The sequence below is a fragment of the Haliotis asinina genome, chromosome 1, assembly GCF_037392515.1.
Source record: "Haliotis asinina isolate JCU_RB_2024 chromosome 1, JCU_Hal_asi_v2, whole genome shotgun sequence".
Classification (NCBI taxonomy): domain Eukaryota; kingdom Metazoa; phylum Mollusca; class Gastropoda; order Lepetellida; family Haliotidae; genus Haliotis; species Haliotis asinina.
This window is the reverse complement of record NC_090280.1, coordinates 23,645,815-23,670,307: the sequence shown is the minus strand read 5'-3', so window position 1 is coordinate 23,670,307 and position 24,493 is coordinate 23,645,815. Positions and strand designations below refer to the sequence as shown.

The 24,493-nt window shown below is 39.3% G+C and overlaps 1 protein-coding gene across 7 annotated transcripts in view; it reads right to left on the bottom strand.

Moving 5' to 3' along the window:
• The window catches only part of LOC137288891 (uncharacterized), a 148,297-nt gene that overhangs the window by 69,646 nt on the left and 54,158 nt on the right, over positions 1 to 24,493 (bottom strand). For 6 of the 7 annotated variants that reach the window (XM_067820822.1, XM_067820819.1, XM_067820820.1 and 3 more), the window contains one exon: positions 840 to 1,146. In XM_067820822.1, the coding sequence (XP_067676923.1) occupies positions 840 to 904 (65 nt within the window). In that variant the 5' untranslated portion in view covers positions 905 to 1,146. Of the gene's footprint in view, positions 1 to 839; positions 1,147 to 7,971; positions 8,234 to 24,493 lie in introns of those variants that run through there. The other variant, XM_067820821.1, reaches the window with a different exon arrangement.

The following is a 24,493-nucleotide window of genomic DNA, read 5'->3' as shown; positions in this document are numbered from 1 at the left end:
ATGGAAATTACAAATTTCTTTGGGTTTACCTTGAATTTAAATTTTTTTTTATTTGACATATATTTTTAATTAATTTGACTTTGGGACCTAATGTCAATCTATTCAGCTCCAAGGGTCTGAGTGCCAAAGCAGATGTCATGACGCCAGACGGACTGCTTTGAACACTTTGAAAGCAAGGATAAACATTACAGGCAGGGCTGGCCAGGTTAAGAATGACCATCTGGCAACCTAAGTCTCCAGAACTAGACTCCCCAGGACAAGGAAACAATCTGAACCAAACCAAGAGGAGAGTACCATGTCCAATCATCTTACTGATAAATGGGATGGTCCAGGGGTCTCCCTTCCAGGTTATTTATTGTCAGTGGTCTGTTTGTTTACACAAAGGAATGACAGAGTGTTAGAATCTAGGAAGGTACTCAGGTCCTTGAGGAATATGGCTGAAGTAGTTACTGAATGGATCATAAATTATGTTTAACATTGGTTATGATGTTAACCTCTGTAATTTATCTTTTATTTTGAGCAGTACACAAATTATTCTCTCTTGAAACAGCAAGAATGTCATCCAGATCATTTAGTTATTGAGTGTGGACAATTTACTCTAATGACACCTGGACCTTTATATGAATTACTGATGCAGTTCAACTTCAGTGTTTACCCTTACTATTGTAATTACATGAATCCAAAAGTGATATGGTAAGTACGCAGGATATTGGTGAATATACAAGTTATATCATTTATGACTAACAATATAACGCATCTCATCACCTTGTAATGATGTTAGTAAATAACCACATTTTTTTTCAATTAGGTGTTAGATAACAAGCTTGGTGAATATTTACCGTCTGTTATAGTGAGGGGCATCAATGGCAGCCAGTGGTGCTCCTGTGTTTTGTACTTCCAGCATTTCTTGTCAGTCCTGCAAGTCGGACCACAGACCTTTGCTTCAAAGCATATTTCTGGTACAACATTCCAATGGCACATTATCCTTTATCGAATAACACTGTTTGCCCATGATAAAACTTTCTTAGTGAAATGTATCCTCTTCAAGTTGCTCAAATTTGGTACTACTCCTGAACATGGCGGTCAGTGACGTCTGCTTGTGTCTTCCAGTTCTGGTTACATGTTTTACACACTTGGACCTAAGTTCTGAAAGAAGATGAATTATGATGATGTGACAACAAAGATGACAAAAGTGCAAAATTAAAAATAACAAATCAAGAAATAATGTGACTGTGCAAAAAAAGAACTAAAAAAAGACTACATTTAAGGAGATAATGACAGCGTTTTTTTCAATAATTCTCATTCAATTCAAGCAAATCACAAGAAAGTTTAATTTGGCTATTGAAATTATTATTGATCTTCAAAGCAGAATTTGAAAGACAATATTATCAGTTTCCTGCCCACATTAAAATGCTAATTTAACGAGAGACAACTACAACTCACACTTAGAACCAAGCACCCTTCACAATTACCCTTCAAACACGCCAACAAGTTGTCAAAAATCGACCAAACACACAAATGTTCTTGGAGACTCTTCAGAACAAATTGAGTGTAAAAAAGACACGATTCTGTAGCAGTAGAGCCAGCACAAACCATGAGTGAGCTTGTATTGTTTTGCTTTCAGTAATATTCCAGCAATATCACAGCGAGGTACTCAAGAAAAGGGCTTCACACAAAGCACCCTTGTGGGAAATTGAACCCAGGCCTTTGACATGATGAGCGAACACTCTAACCACTAGGCCAACAAACTGTCGCAATCGAACACATCGATGTATATCTTTTTATCCCACAAAATACTTTGAAGTATATCTGCTTGATGCATCCAGAACAATACATGGATGAATGGCTGAGCACAGCTGAAGATCATCACAGAACAATATCAGAGCCAACAGCTCAATTTGAATGATGAAGTGAACATCACAGTAATCTCTCAGCTGACTTGTTGAGTGCTTGACTTGTATGTCCTGGATTCCCCAAAGGGAAGGAGGTGTCAAGGGCAAGGTTTGATGTTGTCACAGCTCAATGAATCCCTCACACACCTCACTGATCACAACCACTTGTCCCACCTCTGGGACTGTCATACACACCTGACCCATTGTCTGGCATGTGAAATATTGCTTTATACAGTCTGGGAGATATCAACAATAATGCACTGACTTTTGCAGATCTTCAGTCACACATGAGTAGGCAAATGCTGTGGGGGAATCTACCGTAGAAATCAAACATGCAAAGAACTATCAAATGATAACCACAAACTGATCATTAAACTGTCATTATCATCTTCGTTATCACCAAATCAAATGATCCCACAGATACATGGTAATGAGTGTTTTAATGTTTCACGGCATACTTCATTACTCAAACTTGCCTCCTACCTGATGATTCCAACCAGCTTTCACTAGCACACAGAGGGCTGCTTGGGAAGACAATTTGTGGTATCTCCCAATAAAAACACTCAAACCAATAAAATCAGGTGAGAAATTCAAACAGAGTCTTTAAATCATATTTTATGTTGCTTTCATTCAGTTAGCACAATGTCTTCACTGCAAAATGTGATGACACGATAACAGTCATGTTTTGGCACCATAAAATCCTTCATTCAGAAAAACAAAATCGAATATGTCTTCACATTTAGAAGCAGTTTGGCATATCCCAGAACACATCTTTCCATTTTCCAAGCAGGAGATTTGCTTATCCTAGCTTCTCTCTGGGAGGTAAGTGACAGCTAATAGTCTTGTTATCTTTATTAGGGTATCCTGTTAACATAGGATGTACATAAACGGGCTAAGTGATTGAAAAACCTGGGCTCATCCTACAAAGACTTGGAGACTTGATCAGCTACAAGACTGAAGCAGACGGCACTGGCTGCCATCTTGTTTTCTCATTCAGATTGTGGGAAATAATATTTTTTTTTTATGATTCAAGTTGGAAAAATATATATGCTGGATCTACGTTCGTTCATTCAATCATGAAGGGTGCGTTCAGTATGCCTTCACTTCCTGTATCCTCAATTGTACAAACTTTCAGCTTCTTTCAATAAATAAGGCTTTATAGAAATAGAAATACGTAGTTGGTATTGGCATAGGGCATAAAATGATCACTGATCACCCAAATAGTGTTTTTTCAAAACTAGTTATTTTACAGTTTTTGAGAGTCAAGCTCAGTAAAACTAGCTCAGTAAAATGTAATTTAAATGACAATTGCCTTAAAGTCACGACCCAAACAGGAAGAAAGATTGTCTTGATTATCAGACAAAACACGTCAAAGTATCTTGTGGTCTGGAATCCTATCCTAAGCAACCATTTGGCAACTAACTCCACAATCTTATATCATTTAAACTTAAAACATTATAGTTATGTAAAGGCTCCCTTGACCTTCATACTTAACTTAGAACAATGGTTGAGCCTTGCTTTTTCCTTCGATAAAATGAGTATTTCTGTGGATTAAAATGAAATCCCAATTCTTTAAGTTATGGAAGCATGGAATAAAGTATGGCATGATGCAAAATCATTTACCAGCCTCACATAGTTGCACAGTCGTATATTTTCATAATCATCTTAAAAGAGTTCCAACACGTTGGTGTTATAAATCTTTACATTTCCTTCTAATGGTGTGACGAATTCCCAAAACAATCACATTTAACACCTTCACAGTCAGCAGTATCAATACTTTACAAGTCTCTCTCATGAAAACTGCAAATAAACTGCCCACTATTGATTTAAAACACCCTAAAAATTTGCTCTATTTGGAACTGCTGGATCTAAAACCATGTTCATCACCAATTCATTGAGCAGACTCTTCTGAACCAATGAAGGTTCAGTTCTATTGTAGCTAGCCAATCACAGGAGGCATCATGAATGCTCCCTGTAGTTAATTAAATGCCCCACATCAGCTGAGATCCCCCCCTCCTCAAAGTGATCACCAACACTATTGATCAGGTTCCCTTGGGGACTATTCATTGCTGTATTTTGTCTAAAGCTGCAGCAATTTCAATCAACGCTACAAATAGACACAATGAGGTCTCCCTCTTCCATTGACTTGGACCACACTTGCTGCAAGAATCTTGGTTGAGGGTGAATGAGGAATCGCAATTCCTTTACAATTCCTTTACATCACTGTTAGCTTGAGCCAAATGACCATTATCAAAAACTGTTTGATATGAGATCTAAAAGGGGCATTATCAATAGATTCATTTCCATATCTCATCTCATTAACATCCCCCGAGCTGATAATGGCCGTAACAACCTTATGAAAAGACACATGTTACAAATCCTTCATACCAAATCTGCAAACATAATCACTCTCCTACATGATCACATGAGTGTGAATTCTGACAGAAGAATTTTTATGACAGTCTTGAACTGACATTAATCTGGGAATATAAAACGGACTCCATGTGAATGACACAATTATTTGACACCAAATCTGAAAACCAAATAATATTTTATGATGACATCAATGATTTGACGTATAAATTATGAGTTTTCTTGAATACTTTCTGGCAACCAGCTGCTAGAAGCAATATCCACACTATTTCCTCATCCAAGAAAATGGTTCTGAGTGCACATCAGTACAAAACTGCAGATATTTTACATAGATTAGTCACCAGAATAAAAGTAACAGTTAGCTCACACACAAGTTCTAAACAGTTCTGCATCTGTTAGTGGAACAAAGCCAGGCATTCTGTATTTAAATAGTGACACAATAGCGCAGCATTTGATACAATAGTTTTTCGTTCGATTAATCACTGAACTCCTTTACAGTCATCTGAATACACAAATAATACAGCATCGTACACCCAAGGCGTTTCCAGACTGTATTCACACAATCCATAATGAGAGATGGAAAACCACAACTGTTAATGACTCCACACCAATTAGTCCATTACGTGCTGAGCTGGACCAATTCCAATAGTGTGCGCTAATTTCTCCCTGAAAGAGTACAAGGCTGTGAATGAGCTGCTTCAGAAAGCTGTTTCCAATACCGCATTCACTGATCTAACAAACACCTCAGACTCCACGAACATGCCAGCCCAAAGAGTAAAGTTCCTTCTGGAACAACCACTGAACCTCATAGAACAAGTTCTTTTAACACATCATACTACACACATACATAATAACTCCACATTGGGGGATAAGCCTTTTTCCACATCAGCCACTCTCTTGTACAAGAGGAAATCTGAATTAAACATTTCTGACACATACTTTCTGATGGTTTTGCACTATTTTCACTGGGTAGAAGAAACATTATAGTATCAGTCGACCTGAACAGGATCCAGTATGAACAGAAGTTTAACCATGGCTTCCCACCCAACACATGCAGATAGGACATACACATAGGGACATACCAGTCTCACTGCTCCCTCAGCACTTGAAACAGCAGGAGACATCAGACACTTTACCCACACAGTTACCCTATGGTCAAAATTGGCACATTATAGCTAATGACGTTAAACTACAACTGACAATACTAACATTTACAACTGACTTTTGGCTCCCTGTAATGGCCCAAGAAATTGAAGCAAAAGATTATGCTGTGATTTCTGATCAATACGGAGAGATTCCTAGACACGGTGACTCACACACCACATCCATCATTTCCTGGATCCAGCTGCCCCTTCCACCATACCCAGGACATAAATCCCCTTCTTTCAATTATCTTTCCCTACATGGCCCCATATCCTGGTCTCATGGAACCTTCCATGACTCTCCTTGTAAACTGTCATTATGTGTCTTCGTTTCCCATAAATTATGATATTTGATTCTGAACAAGCCATATCACAGAAAACAGCAGCCTATACCAATCTTCAGGTTGAGATCAGTGAACTCAATGCTATATTCCTGCCATTTCAAATGACAGATCTATGCTGTTGCCACAATCAACCATTCTTTGGTAGTCTTCAGTCAGACTAGTGACTGCAAATGTATATAATTTGTGAAAGAGTGAGTTAGGTTTATGCCACTCTTAGCAATATTCCAGCAATATCATGGCAGGGGACACCAGAAATGAGCTTCACATATCGTACACATGTAGGGAATCAAACCCAGGCCTTTAATGCGTGATAAGGACATGCTTTGACCCCAGGGCTACCCATCTGAATGTATATGGCAGCTAGATCTGTGTTGCTAATTCTATTTGACAGGCCTTCATTCAGTCATACTACAAACTGGAAGATGACTCAAACTCACTGAGACATACCATGAGACTGGATACACATAACTTCATGCACCTGATTTACTTTTATTGCTTTGGTCATGAACAAGTTTCTCGCATGAATAGAGAAATGTACCTTATTTGATCAAATAATACTTTACATTAAAACATTTTTCATGTTTATTATCTCTGATATCTGAGGTAGATTTTTCTGTCACTGATGTGACGTCTTTCAGTCCATTTCCATCGTTCAGTGAATCATCAGTGAATTAACCAGAATTCAAACTTCAAAATGTTTAAACATGTTCGAGTACATCCACACCTACATATTTGAAAATATCATTACAACGTGGTGGTTCTGTAAAGTTCTAGGCTGAACTGACATGTTGTGGATTTTTCAAATGACAGAAATAAATCATAAGCACTCAGGTCATTATACACTTTCGTAATCAGCAGAACTTGCACAGTTAGTTTACTGTTGTGGAAGATCAACAGAGCCAGCAAATAACCTGGGACAAAGTGAGAGCATGACGACAGAGTGATATCCGCGCCTCCACAAACACCAAGCTTTGTCAACACAGTGATTACTTCTCATCAGGCAATTTCTAAATCCCATCAGCACATACAGATTCATAATAACACGATCAGATTAAATTCAAGCTGTGCCTGTTAGCTTGTGCATTGCTTTACTCACCAAGAGTGAGTGAGTGAGTGAGTGAGTGAGTGAGTGAGTGAGTGAGTGAGTGAGTGAGTGACTTGAGATTTTTCACACATTCAACTATATTCCAGCCATGATCACACAATACCATTTAGAAAGTGTAGAAAGTGATCAAGTGTAGCTTATGTCATATTTGGGAGAACATTTTCTTATAAAAGTATAAATTATAGTACTTTTCATGGTTGAGTTCCATCTAAGATTCGAACCCGCACCTGTAGAGTCAAGCACCTAATCACCAGCACACAAAGTCAGCCACCTAACACACTAAGACTGGAGGAAGTCATGGGAGTTTTCTCCGACAACACTGTCCATGCACAAATATTACCAAACTACTGTATGTTGCTCACACTGCTAACAGTGTAGTTAATCATCACATGAAAAAACAAATGCAACATGTTATATTACGAATTACCCCTTTTCCACGGTACAGATTCTGGTAGATTCTAGGATGAGCCCCGTTTGGAATTCGAAACCTACACTCTCAGAATCAGAAGTGGGCTCTACCCAATGAAAGAACAGAATCTGTACTTTACCTAGAAAGTGTAATCCCAAATACAACATGTTACATTTGATTTATTTTTATATCGCATTGTGTATTCACAAAAACAAATGATGACAGTCTTTTCATTAACTGATCAATGTAGACTTCGAGCAATATTCATGTCATCAAAGCAGTATGTACTGAAACCTGCCTCAAACACCCAACTAAGTGTAGACATGTCATAGAGACTGCTGGCTGAGATGTTTACCCTAACAGATACACACACAGGCATTCTTTCAATAGTATTGAATACCATATCTCAACTTAGAGTAGTAAAGTCATGTACCTTCATACAGGACTTCTGGTGGTGTCCATGAGTCACAATCTAAAATAGAATAGTCTTGTCACAAAAGCATTTAGAATCTGTGACTTAAAATATGGACTAACTGTCAGTGACAGAAATATCTTCGTTTTTACCCCAAAATAGATCTGGACCTGTTTCCCCTCCTTAATCCACCTGGTGGATATACCCCAAGGACAGATAAACCCAGGCAACATTGAGTGCTGTCACATATATACATTCCATGTTGATGGATGGTCAATTAAGTACGTCACTCACCTATGTGTTAACAGCAGATAATCCCAGGAGAAGGTATTTACTTAGATCAGTGTGGTATGGTATAACTAGGGTATTACCCCCTGACACTGGCTGACAACTCTGGCAGCAAGTCCTTCGAATGGTTGTTGGATCAGCTACAAGTGTAAAGACAACTTTCCAGAGAGTGTATGTAGCTTTAGTGTTTGAAGAATCGTAAGACAAAAGGTGCAGTAAGTCCTCTTACAATGTCCCGGCAGACGTCCCATGAAGCTCCTCCCTCTACGTCACTTGACACAGTTCAGTCAAGCATGACACGGACAGCTGTTTGATATGCTGCTAATACTCACCCAGCCCCACACACACCTTTAATTATACACTCAGCTAAGCAAATAGTTTAAATTCCACAGCGTATATAACAACATGGCCTTGAGACTTGCAGTATACAAGACGTATGGGTATATATTTAGACAATGCATAGCAGTGCCAGGTATTTGCAATTCTTCCAGCCTCAGCCAGATGTTTGTCAGCATGTACCAAGTAGTACTACAATAGACAGAAATATCTGCACAGCTGCAGTATCAAATTACAATATCGGAAACAATGAGGCAATTGGCTTCCCACAACAAATGATAATATTACACCATTACTTTTATCCTAACAGTTTGTTAACAATATAATCTTGCCTCTTAATATCCTGCCCACATGTTACTGAAACATTTAGATATGACAGAAAAGAAAAGACATTCTTGAAAACCAGAACGTGTTTACCTCAGCAATATGATGAGACGTCAGTGAGTAAGTGAGTTTGGTTTTATGCTGTATTCCAGCTGTATCACAATTGGGGACACCAGAAATGGGCTTCACACACTGTATTCATGTGTAGAACTGAACTTCGTCTTTGGCATGACGAGCGAACATTACCCTCAGGCTAACCCACCATCCCACAATGGGCAGTGGACTTCAACAGAAAGTACACTACACCTCAAACCTGAGGTTCTTGTCTGTAATTATCCAGCACTAACTGAGACCTCAACATCAACAACAATGTTCTGCAATCCAGCTGTATCACAATTGGGGACACCAGAAATGGGCTTCACACACTGTATTCATGTGTAGAACTGAACTTCGTCTTTGGCGTGACGAGCGAACATTACCCTCAGGCTAACCCACCATCCCACAATGGGCAGTGGACTTCAACAGAAAGTACACTACACCTCAAACCTGAGGTTCTTGTCTGTAATTATCCAGCACTAACTGAGACCTCAACATCAACAACAATGTTCCGCAATCCTCTGTGACACAAGACTTTCCACAGCATCACAACGCCTTAAAACTGATGAACCTGTAAACATCCAACTGTTGATAGAGACCTCAACATCAGCAACAATACTCCAACATTTTCTGTGACACAACAGCATCCGTGACACTACCACAGCAATGTAAGTGACACAGTTTCCTGGCTAGGCATGTGATGAACATATAGCTGCATCTTAACAGGACATGCAGTGACAACCCAGTACATAATCTCCATCAGCTATTGGGTGTAAACAACTTACGTGTGCTCCGGCAGTGGCTTGAAGCAGACATACCAGTCCTACGACAACAACACACAAGTTTGACGTTCAAGTCTCAAGAGTTGATTAGTAAACAAACGAAGATGAAAAACTAACATGGGACATTCCTGTGTATTGCTGAGCAGCGATGAACGGATGAAACGAGGTGTGTACTGTAGAGAAAGTTGGAGTAATGCTATTGTTCTAAGGGGGGACCATCTCAAGATGTCAATGTCAAGTCAAGCTACTTCTCTGGGGTCCTGACAGCCAGTCTGACAAGCATAGTGATACAAAATCTAGATGGAAGCGATCAGATTGACTATACAAAATTTTCTCTTATCGGTACTGAATCAAAAATGGCTTATTACAAAATATCATCATTTTATATAGTATATTCTTCCAGGGCTTTAAGTCAACAAGCAGAATTTTTTTTCAGCTATATTTTCAGAATATCCTGTTTTATTTTTAAGATATTGACCAATATGATGTTCAGTTTGGTGAGTGAGTTGGTTTAGAATAGCTTAACAAACCATATGACACCATGTCAGGTTCATGCAGTATGTTTGTTCTGCACTCCACAATATTCCAGCTGTATGGCATCAGTCGGTAAATAATTGACTCTGATCATTGATCTAAGCACTGGGATACAATGACATGACGTGTCATCCAAGTCATGGTTCTGACCACCTGATCCTGTTAGTGTACCCTTACGACAGACATCGGTTGCTGAAGACCAATTCTAACCCAGATCTTCACGTGTTTCATGCAGAAGGAAAGTCGAAGTGAATCTGATGACAACAGGTATAGTATGAACAGACAAATGATAATAGAAGTAATGCTTGGATTCAAATCCACAATAGTAAGCTCGCCTAAGATCACATGACCATGCATATCCCAGCAAGCCTGTGTACAAAAGCAAGTTCAGATGGTGGTTCATTACTGATGTCCAATCATAGTCTGACCCATGGCTTGATGACCATGCATATTCCAGCAAGGAAAACAGGGTAAGCTAATTCTGAAGATGTCCTGGTCACTGTGTGACCCTGGACCTAGCAGGAGGCAAGTGCATGGTGGGAGGACATTTATATTTGGAAACATTATGACCTTCAGCACCCAGGTTCAACAGTGGTGCACTCCTGGCACTCTAAGCTCTTGTACTTGGAACAACAAGTTCATGATGATTTTCTCCTGTTATGTATGTTGAAATCAAGACTTTTGTTTACATTTGGTAGCCAATTTTATGCAATAAATAGTGTAATACATTTTATGTATCTCTAATTTCGGTATGTTTGTAAACCACTGTTTATATTTGTAGTTCATAAAATATTGCTACTGTTTCTTCATGGAATGCTATGCGATCAAAATCTTATCTATCTATTGAACTATGCTTTTGAAAACTGGTTTATTGTTTATTGCTATTTGAACTTGTTAGGTCATGCATAACTCCAAAAGAGACACTTTACAAGAGAAGATATCCTCTAAAACTCTACTCTGTCTCAGACCCAGGATTGATTTCCCACATGGGGATAAACTGTGAAGCCCATTTCTGATGTCCCTCCCAATGATATTGCTGGAGTATTGCTTGAAAAGGTGTAAAAGAGTACTTACTCTATCAGTTTCCACATATAGATCATCCTGAACATGCCAGAGAAGGTTGTTATTTAAAACACATTCATTTATTCATATGCCATGCTGATTCCACATCATCTGACTCCACAGCTGGACTTCATCATGGCGTTTCCAGGTACTACAGTATTTCCAATCAGTTGGTACTGACACCTGCAATATTTCCTGGTGAAGGAACACGACACTTAACATCAAACACTTCTACTTGAAACTGCTTTCTAATTCATATGAATACATCTAGCATTACAGTTTGGAAGGATAGAGTGAGTATAGTTTTATGCTGCCTTTAGCAATGTTCCACTTACAATATGGCTAGCTTCAGGCGTGTTATCCATGTGTAGAATCAAACCCCCGTGCTCGGCATGGTAAGGGCATGAACATTTTCACCACAATTCTATTCCGTCTCCTTTTGTTTGGAAAGAACCATTCTTTGGTGAAGCAAGGGACACACATCGTGAAAAAACCCCAGTTGTGAATGACCCATAATTCATCCAAACTAGCTAATAAGATCCTAGACATTAACATTTATGTTCATGGATATTAAGATCAAGAGTGGGTGATGAAATGTGTCACAACTCTTTAGGTTGCTGCAGAAAAACCTGAGCTATTTGGCACATGTTAGAGCTGTGCTGAGCTGTGCTATGCAACTGTAAAAGTACCATTTAATTATATGTGTTCAGTGGTGGCAGGAAGCCTGAGTGTTGGGCTACAAATGCCCCACATGTATGGAAATACGATACTGTCACCAGGGTTCTCATGTCTCACACCATTGTGTTGTGGACCTGCTAATTACAGCCACAACATGCCAGCTCGGTGTGGGGTCGAAGGAATTAACTGGGGGAGGTGATGAGGCTGCATGGTCAGCTCTGTGTAGGGTGAGGTGGATTTCTATGGGCAACAGCAGGGTGATCAGGAAGAGTTGGTAAGGTAACATGGTCCAGGGACATTTAGAGGTGACAGCAAGATTATCAGGAAGAGATGGTGAAGTACTGAGGTAGCAAGGTCAGATCTGTGTAGGGTGAGGTGGATTTCTATGGGCAACAGCAGGGTGATCAGGAAGAGTTGGTAAGGCAACATGGTCCGGGGACATTTAGAGGTGACAGCAAGATTATCAGGAAGAGATGGTGAAGTACTGAGGTAGCAAGGTCAGCTCTGTGTAGGGTGAGGTGGATTTCTATGGGCAACAGCAGGGTGATCAGGAAGAGTTGGTAAGGTAACATGGTCCGGGAACATTTAGAGGTGACAGCAAGATTATCAGGAAGAGATGGTGAAGTACTGAGGTAGCAAGGTCAGATCTGTGTAGGGTGAGGTGGATTTCTATGGGCAACAGCAGGGTGATCAGGAAGAGTTGGTAAGGCAACATGGTCCAGGGACATTTAGAGGTGACAGCAAGATTATCAGGAAGAGATGGTGAAGTACTGAGGTAGCAAGGTCAGATCTGTGTAGGGTGAGGTGGATTTCTATGGGCAACAGCAGGGTGATCAGGAAGAGTTGGTAAGGTAACATGGTCCGGGGACATTTAGAGGTGACAGCAAGATTATCAGGAAGAGATGGTGAAGTACTGAGGTAGCATGGTCAGCTCTGTGTAGGGTGAGGTGGATTTCTATGGGCAACAGCAGGGTGATCAGGAAGAGTTGGTAAGGTAACATGGTCTGGGGACATTTAGAGGTGACAGCAAGATTATCAGGAAGAGATGGTGAAGTACTGAGGTAGCAAGGTCAGCTCTGTGTAGGGTGAGGTGGATTTCTATGGGCAACAGCAGGGTGATCAGGAAGAGTTGGTAAGGTAACATGGTCCGGGGACATTTAGAGGTGACAGCAAGATTATCAGGAAGAGATGGTGAAGTACTGAGGTAGCAAGGTCAGATCTGTGTAGGGTGAGGTGGATTTCTATGGGCAACAGCAGGGTGATCAGGAAGAGTTGGTAAGGTAACATGGTCCGGGGACATTTAGAGGTGACAGCAAGATTATCAGGAAGAGATGGTGAAGTACTGAGGTAGCAAGGTCAGATCTGTGTAGGGTGAGGTGGATTTCTATGGGCAACAGCAGGGTGATCAGGAAGAGTTGGTAAGGTAACATGGTCCGGGGACATTTTGAGGTGACAGCAAGATTATCAGGAAGAGATGGTGAAGTACTGAGGTAGCAAGGTCAGATCTGTGTAGGGTGGAAGGAATTAACAAGGGTGACAACATGGAGGCCAGGCAGAGGAGATGGCAATCAAGTTCCAGCTGTGAGTGGGGCCATATCCGTAACTAACATGAGTGACATCGAGGAGAGCTGGTGGTGAAGAGAGGGGTCATGGTTAGGTGATGAGGGTGCGATAATCCACTTGTAATTGAGGGTATCAAGGAAGTCAGAATGCACAACAGGACGTTTCCATTAATAAGGCTTTGTTTCGAGCAGTAGAACTCTTGGCTGACAGAGCTTTGGCCATTAAATCTGATGACACTTATCATCATATACTGTAACATCCTACCCCATATCATACACCACTATCTCCCACTGATGTTAATATGATGGTAAAAAATGTCTGTACTGTATACATAACCGCCCACCCTGTATCACACACCAGTAAAAACCACACTGACATTAGGAACCTGCTGACGCTCTTCCTGACTTTTAACAAGGGATATGCTAACACTCTACACTGAAACATCCTACACTGTATCACACACGGGTATAAACCACACTGACATTAGGAACCTGCTGACACTCTTTTTCACTTTTAATAGGGGATATGCTAACACCCTACACCGTATCACACACCAGTATAAACAACACTGACATTATGAGCCAGCTGACACTCTTCCTGACTTTTAATCGGGGACATGCTAACACTCTACACTGAAACATCCTACAACGTATCACACACCAGTATAAACCACACTGACATTAGGAACCTGCTGACTCTCTTCCTAACTTTTAATAGGGGATATGCTAACACCCTACACTGAAACCTCCCACCCCGTATCACACACTCAGATATACCACAGTGACACATACCTTATATGCTTTCAAAGAAGAGGTACTGATGGGGAAAACATCAACACCCAACACTTAAAATCCCACCCATATCCCATAGCCTATATCACACACCTGTAATTTGTTATTCGACCCTGGGTGAAGGTCAGGAAGTTCCTCTGTCTGACAGAGAGCCTGGAAGCCTTTGACATGTCTCTCACTGGGCTGTCAGATAATGCTGGATTCCACACACAATATCCAGGCTGGGTTCACTTTGATCTGACTCTCACACTAGACATGCGTTACTCTGAGTGATAAGCAAGGTATTGTTCCACAGGCACTGATCTACATTCATGACAATGGATGAAGGTATTTATATTAGATGTAACATGCTGTATACCACATGAAAAATATTTCCGTGTAATCTGGGAGACAATGAAACAAGAAATGACAAAAAAAACTACACAATAGAACTTGAAAACATGTTTTGAATTTCAATCCATGTGTGGCAATCATAAATAGTATTGCCTACTTCTTAAGATAGAACATAATGTTCTGCTTTTTTTTACATAACTGAATATTATTTTCAAAATACTTCACTTACTCTTAACTGTTAAAGAGGTACTGTTATCATTGTTGACAAATAGCTTAGTGAAAGCCTTGACCCGATGTTTTTTTAATCATGTGACAATGATTGTAAGGACTGGTACCCTGAAGTACTGAAATACTCATCAACAGGAGTGCAAGAGTTATCTGCACTTGGCTGGACACTGACAAGCTTGTTGCACCTGTTCAGTATTGAGCAATTATCTGTTGTCCTGGGTATGTTTACAGGCTACCCAACATGAGCAGTTACACTGCTATAAATCACACACAGGATGACTACTATCAAATCTGTGTAAACACACTTGCCCTACAAACTCATGCGGGAATGTGAAGAATTCAGACTGCACGTTTTTATTCCATTTACTTCATGAAATTAATGGGGATGCTTTAAAAACCTGTTTCAATAACTTTATAAAGTTTTTTTATAATAACATTTTAGCTTTATAAAAATACACCTGTTTTAGAATTGAAAACAATACTCAACAGTGCTACTCAGTAGTGTGTGTGTGTGTGTGTGTGTATGCGTGCGTGTGTGTGTGTGTGCGCGTGTGTGTGATTACTAGGTGTCATGAATGAGTGAGCAAGTCAGTGGGAGAGTGAGTTTTTACTACTTGGTGTGTTTGTGGGTCAAATGCTCACATTTGATGTCATTTTTAACGCTTAACATTGAATTCAAATGTCCTCCATCAAAGTTCATGATGTCAATCACTGACGTATCTGCTCGAGACTTGACTGTTTAAAGACCAGTGTCATACCGCAAGATGGTGAGTTGTGTAGATTCAGGCACTACATTAATACACCCACAACTGTGTACATACAACAATGGACACTTCTTTATGTATTACAACTTAACATAACACACTTTCCTTCAAAGATCTCTTCAGGCTGAAATTACTCCTCCTCTGTGAACATATCAACCTCTAACAGACAGAAAACAAGATAATCGGCACCAGTTTACCGAACCAGTGTCTCACCATACACACAACACTGGTGTCAGATTGCTGTTTTGAGTTCACCCAATCACATTCTAGGACCTTGGTGTGTATATATTTCTGCTATTACCATATGTTGCTGGGAGTGACCTCTAAACACAAGCCAGAAATAATGGAGGGTGTCAGACCCCATCCTTTTATCTCTGGCAACACTGGAGGAAAGCATATGTTATACAGGGTATTCCATACCAAGTGATTAGAGAGCTGTATCTTGTACTCAGAAATATGCCTGGTAGGAGAGACTAATTCCACAATTAATCAGCTAAAGTGATACCTTGAGAAAAAAACACCTTCTGTTGGGATCAACTCTTGTACAAATGGGTTTGTTTACTCATTGGTTTCAAGGAGGAGGTAATTATTGTGCTGAGATGATAAAATTCCCACCGAAACTGATCCTTGAAAGAAGTGCCTCAGTTTCAAATAGCAGTGGTAGGTCATTTTTGATCCCATCACCACTGGCATGTACACTGTTTAGAAAATGCTATATATGGAGATATAGGCCACATCCATACTTTATCAGGTAATAGACCATGGTTCTGTATGTATATTGTAGTACAGATAACAAACATGATACACCATTCCATTTCCATTGTATATCTGTAAAATAAATACCAAGCCAACTCATAGAAACCCTATCAGTTCAGGATATTTATATTTTGCACAGAACATTTGTCATTTAAAAGAAAAACACAATTCAATATACCATTTCATACTAATGGTTCATTTTGATGGCAAACCAACTGAGAGATCACCTAAGAACCGTGTATTTTGGGAATTTGATTTCAGCCTGAATAGTATTAATATGTAAGAACATCCTCAAGAGTTAACAATCACACTTGGCACCAGAGAACATTTACCCTCTGAAAAACGTACATGGCTATCATACCAGGATATCACTATTCAGCATCTTCAAAATCTGAATTTAAATTTCATAATCACATGTAGTTCATAGCGTCTGATTCTGTAGGTGGTTTGAAATCTAATTTAGGAAAGACAAGAATATTTCACTAAGTAGAAATACCCACATTCGGAAAGCTATTACCCATCGCACACAAGCAGTTTTAAGCATGAGTGAGTGAGTTTAGGTTTATGCCACTTTTAGCAATATTCCATCGATATCACAGCAGGTAACACCAGAAGTGGGCTTAACACTCTGTACCCATGTGGGGAATCAAACCTGTGTTTTAGTCGTGATGAGCAAACACGTTAAACACTAGGCTACCCCATCGCTCCTGTTAAGCATGAACTTTCTCAATGCTATAACAATAAAACCTGATCTGTGACTGTAGTCAGTGATATTAACAGAGACATGACATTTTAGAAGTTCATCGCCTGTATAATCACTGCTTACCCTTTGTTCAACAATACTCCCTTTACCAGGATTAGCACAAAAGAGAGTCCTCAATGCAGCTAATTCACACATTCATCTTCTCAACTGTGAACTTTGCCAACATTTTGACTGGCACTGTAACTGCTGAACAGGCATTATGTATGGCGATATAATATTGTGTCCCAACATCAGATTGGTTCAGCAGGAAAATATACAGTGGCAGGGCTATACGACTTTTATACCCTAGCAGTGTTGTTTATGAAAATAACACTTAACTTTAAATGTCAACAGACTCTTTTATGTGCCTTAACTGAAGTTGTCGCCTACTTTTGCCCTTGTTGATATGCCAATACATTTAATTCAGAGTTTATCCATCTATGTGTTTCTTGTTCTGAATTAGAAATGATATATCCTGTGAAAACAGTAGTGGAAATGCTTCTACTTCATTGTTTGTATTAGCTGAAATTCACCAAAATGTAAAACACTAATAGTTAAACAACTCAAACACATGATGTTGAATGATTTAGGCCAATAATAATTTCTTAGATTCCAAGCTATGATTTTCAACTTCTTGCTGGCAGCAAAAGGAGTGAGTGAGTGAGTGAGTGAGTGAGTGAGTGAGTGAGTGAGTGAGTGAGTGAGTCTAGTTCTATGCTGTTTTTAGCAATATTGCAACAATATCATGGTGGGGGACACTAGAAATTGGCTCCCCACACTGTAACCATGTGGGGAATCGATCCTGGACCTTTGGCAAGACTAGCAAATACATTATCCACTATGGTAGGCTACCCCACCACCCAGCACCAAAAGGGAGTAAAATTTCAAAGAAACTTGGTCAACCCATTGTCTTCCCATCAAAGAAAACTAACAGAAAGTTTTCCTTTTCACTTACCCAGTGACATATAATGGGCACAATCTGTTGGTATATGTCCTCCATGAAATTGATGACTATGGTGTTAGATATGATCACTGAGTGAGGTATATACAGGTTATACCACAGCTCATAACCTGTATACCCCATACCCCTACCCCCACCCTGTGACAGTGTAATTACATACATGCCTACACAATATGATCCACAATTACCAGGACCTTTCAGCCTGGGCATTCTTCAACAATGTTTCCCAAACATATCATCTTCCGTTCACTTAAAGGTATGCAGAAAATCACCTAATTTCCCACGACAATGTAGTCCATATTCCCTGACATTCCACAACAATGATAGCCCTGTACTGGTGAGAGAGAATGTCTCGTGTCCAGTCCCGGGGGGGCATACTACCAGGTGAGATACACACACATCATTGTCTACAAATCTCACAGTCAGTGGAGCAGTTACTAAGACTATTTGCTATACAACTTATCTTATACAACTGTACAACTGACCCACGAAGAGGATCATAGGTTACATAGGTCAAGACAGGAAAAGGACTTTTTATACTTCATCGTGGATTTCATCTGTCATTAAGCAGATGATTTTTTAAGGCTAGAGAAAAATATAGTTAGTTTCCAACAATGAACTATGGCAACAGATTGATATACTTAGTGTTTGGTGTACAAATGACATACAACATTGATCAATAATCTCAAAAATCTTTACTGATACTGCAGATCTGATCATTTCCACCATCTTTATCATCTCAAAGCCGTAGAGAACACAGAGAAATGCCACTCTATTTGCCCAATATGAGCACTGTTCAATATTTAAGATCTGGTTCCTGCAAAAGGGGAGATCACCCTCAAACATTTGAGCCACAGTGATGGCCACTTAATTGACATTTTGTCTTGCTTCTCTTGCAATACTCCTGTATTTGATTACTTTCTCACTTAAACTTTTGACAGTTGGATGCAGGAAGCTATAGAAAAACTTACACCAACAAATGGGTTTTCCGTGACAATGCAACATGCCTGAGAAATTGCTGGTGCAGCAAGTTACTGTTTTGGTGTGCAGAAAGAAGTGGAGGTTCCGCCAACAGGGGAAACGTGGCAAGAAAACCAAACAAGCAGGAGCATCGTAATGACAGTTTTTATGTAGCTAAGAAAAAGCAAAGTTCAAAACTACCTCAAACTGTTGTTCCTACATCACAATTTTGACATTTTTTCTCAGTCAGAATAACAGAGATGTTGCTGGTAAACAAATGTCGAGAGGTTACGAGTAATGCATGTTCACAGCATAAGGTGCACAGATGTATGACAGTTGATGTCTTATCATAGATACGACTGGCTAACTTCAGCTAAATACAGGATGTCATTGGTTCACATTTGAACATCTTCCAAAATCCACAGATCTTATTATCAACAGTGATCATGGTGACTCATTCACATACATGTCACTATATGTTACATATACAGATTAGGATAGATTAGAATCATGTCTCAATGTTTCAACAATACGTGCATGATAGAAGCTGAAGCAAAATGCGATTCATCTTTTTGAATGTTTGTCCCTGGAGCCATACTACCAGATGAGATATACATGAACATCATGGTAGGTTTGTCTACGACACTCCCAGTCAGTGGAGCAGTTAATAAGACTATCTGCTATGCAACTGATCTATACAACTGTACAACAGACATCAAATAGGATCACAGGTTACAAAAGTAAAGATAGGAATAGAACATGTTATGCTTCCTTGTGGATTTCTTCTTTCATTTAGTGACAAACAGGAACAGGTGTTCAAGCTCCCTGACTTGGATGACCGTTATCATATCCCAATAGTTAGATAGATGCTCATGATGTTGACCACTAGAATGTGTGGTCCAAACTCTTTTGTTTGCAGACAACTGCCATAGAGCTGGAATATTGCTGAGTGTGGTGTTAAACAAAAACAAAACAAACAGTAAGAAGTTATATTGTTCGGATTTGGAGAATGTCTCTGACCAAACATCAAATATCCCTCAACCCAACTCAGATGTACAACTGCACCACATCACATCATCATGTAAATGGTATCCTTGATCCAGACATCCCCTTTCCTTGTCACTGTATCGCACAGCTTAATCGTCCTTGAGATGTGATAACTCATTTCCTAGCTGGCTCCTCCAGACAATCAGTTAAGATAAGAAACATCTTCATGCCATGTGATACGGAACAATAGATCCTGCTGCTGATGTTGGCAGCGAGGATAAGCAACTGTATCCGTATCACAATAAACAACTCACTCTGGGAAAGTGAAGAGAAATTTAACGCTGGAAATACATTCAACATTCCACCTCCACATTTACAATGGAGGTATATAGTAAATATCCGTAATGTTAACCAACTTAAACAAGCAGCGAACACATACCAGATTCTGATCAAATTTCATGGCCGGCCTAAAAACAAGAAACATGTCAGTTTCAACAGAGTCAACCATTCACTAAATAAACTTTCAACATCTTCAAAATACAAGTTCTTTGCCAATTTCATAGATCAATGTTCATGATGTTGATCACTGGCATTTCTGGTCCAGATTAGATACAGATCGCCACTATGTAGCTTGAAAACTGATGAGTGTTAAACAACAAAGAAAGAAAGCAGTTCTTTGAGAGTGTTGCGTTTTTCAATGGTAACATGTCCAAATATGAATGGTTGTAAACATTGCTGATGGCCTGGCAATCATACATGCTAGACTGAAGAACTACAGGAAATCTTGGCTAATGAGGTTGGGATGTCAGTCTGCATCAGGTGGAAGGAAGCTCCTTTCCAGGAGCAACACATCAACCTCTCCTTCACCCATGGAATACAATCAGTCTATCAACAGACATCAGAAAGATCTGTGTCATGAGATACACAACAATAGCTCCCCAATGACTGCTGTAGTCAGGGCACCTGGTGTGGAATACACACTGTATATACCTGGCTCCTATCAACACCTGCACATCTGTACATCAACACCATCACAGTGAGGATGGAGGCAGCACCTTTTGCAGCATACTACAGCATGGGAGGAGCAGGGACAGGACACACCACATATCACACTCATACAAGATAATACCAATCTCTGAAATGTTCTTACTGCAGTAACTTGCGAGAGTTCTCCTGATACCTGCATTATTCAGTCACAGAAAACCACAACACAGAAGTTTAAAACTGACTGAGACGAAAGTTTCAGATTTCACAGTTGTAGAGGTGACTTTCAACAAGGTTATCTCCCCTAGGTAGTTGCAAGTGTTGAATCAACAAGGTTACTGTTTCACACTAGTGTTTTCAACAATAATAAAGTATTGTCATAACAGTATGAAGGCCATGGCTGTTGGGAGATTGCATCCAGCCTAACAGGACATCTTTGGTAATAGTCCTCACTCTTCTCAAGGCTCAATGAACTGTCAAAGTGGTTGTCATGGTAACATGAGGATACCAGCTGACATCTGAGCTGTCATCACCTGTAGGTTCACCTATGATTAAGTTCATCAACCCACACTGTGATGATTGACACCTGTCAGGTATGATACCTTCCCAATACAAGAACTGACTTTTTCATGACTGATCCTGCTGTTTGTTTGACACGTGCTGCTACTGATTAACTGTGGCTGTCACAGATGACATTCTTGCTTAATGATACATTGACTTTCAACACTGACTGTTCAATATTTGCACAATATGACTCTCTTGAAATTCACAATTTGCACAATATGATATACTAGTTATTCACTGTTTGTACAATAAGATACACTAATGATTCACTATTTGCACAATAAGATAGACTGATTAGTCAATATTTGCACAAGTATCATACACTAATTATTCAACATTTACACAGTCAAAGTTATAACTGGTTATTCAACATTTGCACAATAGTATACACTACTTGTTGAATTCAACATCTGCATGATATGAAAAACTAATTTTTAAATATTTGCACAATATGATACACTGATTATTCAATGTCTGCACAACGTGATACACTAATTATTCAATATTTGCACTATATGAGATACTAATAATTTAATATTTGCAGAATATGATACACTGGTGTGCTCTACTAGGTATAAGCAAATACATGTATTGCAAAAAAAGCTCTATTTGCACTCATTTCTACAATATTACAATAAACCAATACAAATACCATATAAGATCAAAAATACTTTTGTTTTATTTCTAGATATGAAAAAGCCATTTCACTGAGATATAAAATATATCTGAAATACTTCCTACCTTTTTGGATTAATCATGCCTTGAAACATTCACCCCTTGGTTCAAGCCCCTGCTGTTTTCTGTGATAGCAACGTGTTGCACCACCATTCCTTTTAACGAGAAACACTGGTGACACAGTGATCACACAACCTAACAGACAATAAACTGCCTGAAAACATAAGCCTATAGCTGTTGCTGGAGAAATTAAATATGGACTGGAACAAAGTTGTACAGAATCCATAGTTCTACCTGAAAATCTCCATTAATCAATACTATCCCTTTGTGGCGTAGAAGAATCAGGCGATAGTCCAGGCTCACAGTGGCCTCACAAAGGCCAATAAAAAATCATCCAGTGATACCATATTACTGCTTTCATTGGGAGGATTGTGGATCAATAAACAGCAACTCTTGCGACCTGTCGGCCAGGCTGTCAATGTAGGCTTCTGAATAATTCATGCAGTTATGTAATATTACTCCCATGCAAAGGAACAGCATAAGGAAGGCATGTCACTTTTGTGCCTTGGAACAGCAAGAAAGTCATATCATTACTGTTTCTTACACATCCAAGATGTCATGTCATTACTGTTTCCTGAACAGCAAAGATGTCATATCATTACTGTTTCTTACACATCCAAGATGTCATGTCATTACTGTTTCCTGAACAGCAAAGATGTCATATCATTACTGTTTCTTACACATCCAAGATGTCATGTCATTACTGTTTCTTACACATCCAAGATGTCATGTCATTACTGTTTCTTACACATCCAAGATGTCATGTCATTACTGTTTCTTACACATCCAAGATGTCATGTCATTACTGTTTCCTGAACAGTAAGGATGTCATATCATTCCTGTGCCTTGAACAGCAAGGATGTCATATTACTCCTATGTCTTGAACAGAAAGGACTCCTGTCCCTTGGAACAGTAATGATCTTTATTCATACAATGAAAATATTCATTATGTACAAGCCTGATATATCAACTACATGTATTTGTAAAAAGTCTGTTTAGTGCTTAAACATTTCAGTAAGGGTAGACATTCATGAGAAAAGCTAAACATGACAGAGGTCCAGAAGAAAACTGAAGTGGTGAAATGGGAAATGACTTTTTTGGTTTTGAAACTGCCATTGCCAAAAATCCCCCCAGTACCATGATTCATAGCCCGATTACACTAAATGCACATGCACACATTAGCAGGTCCCAGAGAAGTTCCAATCTCTACAAAAATAAATACTATGACTGACCTCAATTACACAGAAGCCAAGTAAAGATCAACGCTGACAGATGACAGGGATGTAGAAAACCCACATCTGCAAAACTCTATCACAGCTTTTGTAATCAAGATAATCATTGTGATTATTCTACAGAGTCTGCGTAAGACAGGACTGCTAAATCATTAGTGTTACAACGAGGACCCTGGACTTCATTTTGAATGTAACATCACAGCAGTGTAGATCTGTCTCAGGTACAGCAATGAATATACTGATAGAAATAAATAAAGGAACATTGGATAATTCAAGTGTTGATTAATATACTGAACAACAAAAGAAATGCAACTCTGTTTTTCAGTCAAGCATTTGAATAGAAGACATAAACATGAATGCTTACTATTATGTGATTTCATAATTGTGAAACCTGTGTTTCTTTTGCTGTTCAGTATAATTTCTAGTTAACATAGCTTTGAATATACTGCTGTGGGTGAAAATCTGAGAACAATAAAGGAACACTGCCATGAAATGGTGTTCCCTTATTTGTTTCCCTGTTTATACCAGAGCATTTGTAGGGGTCCAGAATTACAGAATAAGTAGTTGATAAAAAAATGGGAAATATATATCTTTCAGGGAATGGTTAATATTCTTTATATTGTCCATAGCCATTATATCATAGTGTCTTCTAACAAGTTGAGTAAGGCAGGGCAAACCAGAGACTGATGGCATGAGCATAATTCAGTAGAATCAAAATGACATGTAGTCATCCATCCGTATTAGGAACCTCTTACGCCAAATCTGAGGGAATATGGGACCTATTCTGATTCTGAAGAATAATAGGAAATGAAAGACGGACTAAAATATGCCTTATGTCCTTTGTGAGTGATAGCATCAGCCATGTGACCACCAGACCAACAGCCCCTCTAATTAACAGAATATGGAATAGCAGATGTGATCAGTTCAGAAAGTAGGGACACTGATTGGACATGAAGATTTAGAACACATCACTATTCCCAGCTGAGGAAGAAGGATCAGCATCCTCATCTTATATGGCGTAGGAGACTGACAGTGAGTCTACAGGCACAGGACATTGACCCCAGCTGGCTTCAGCAGGGGCTTAACCTCCCTCTAACCCTCTTCCATCTCTATATC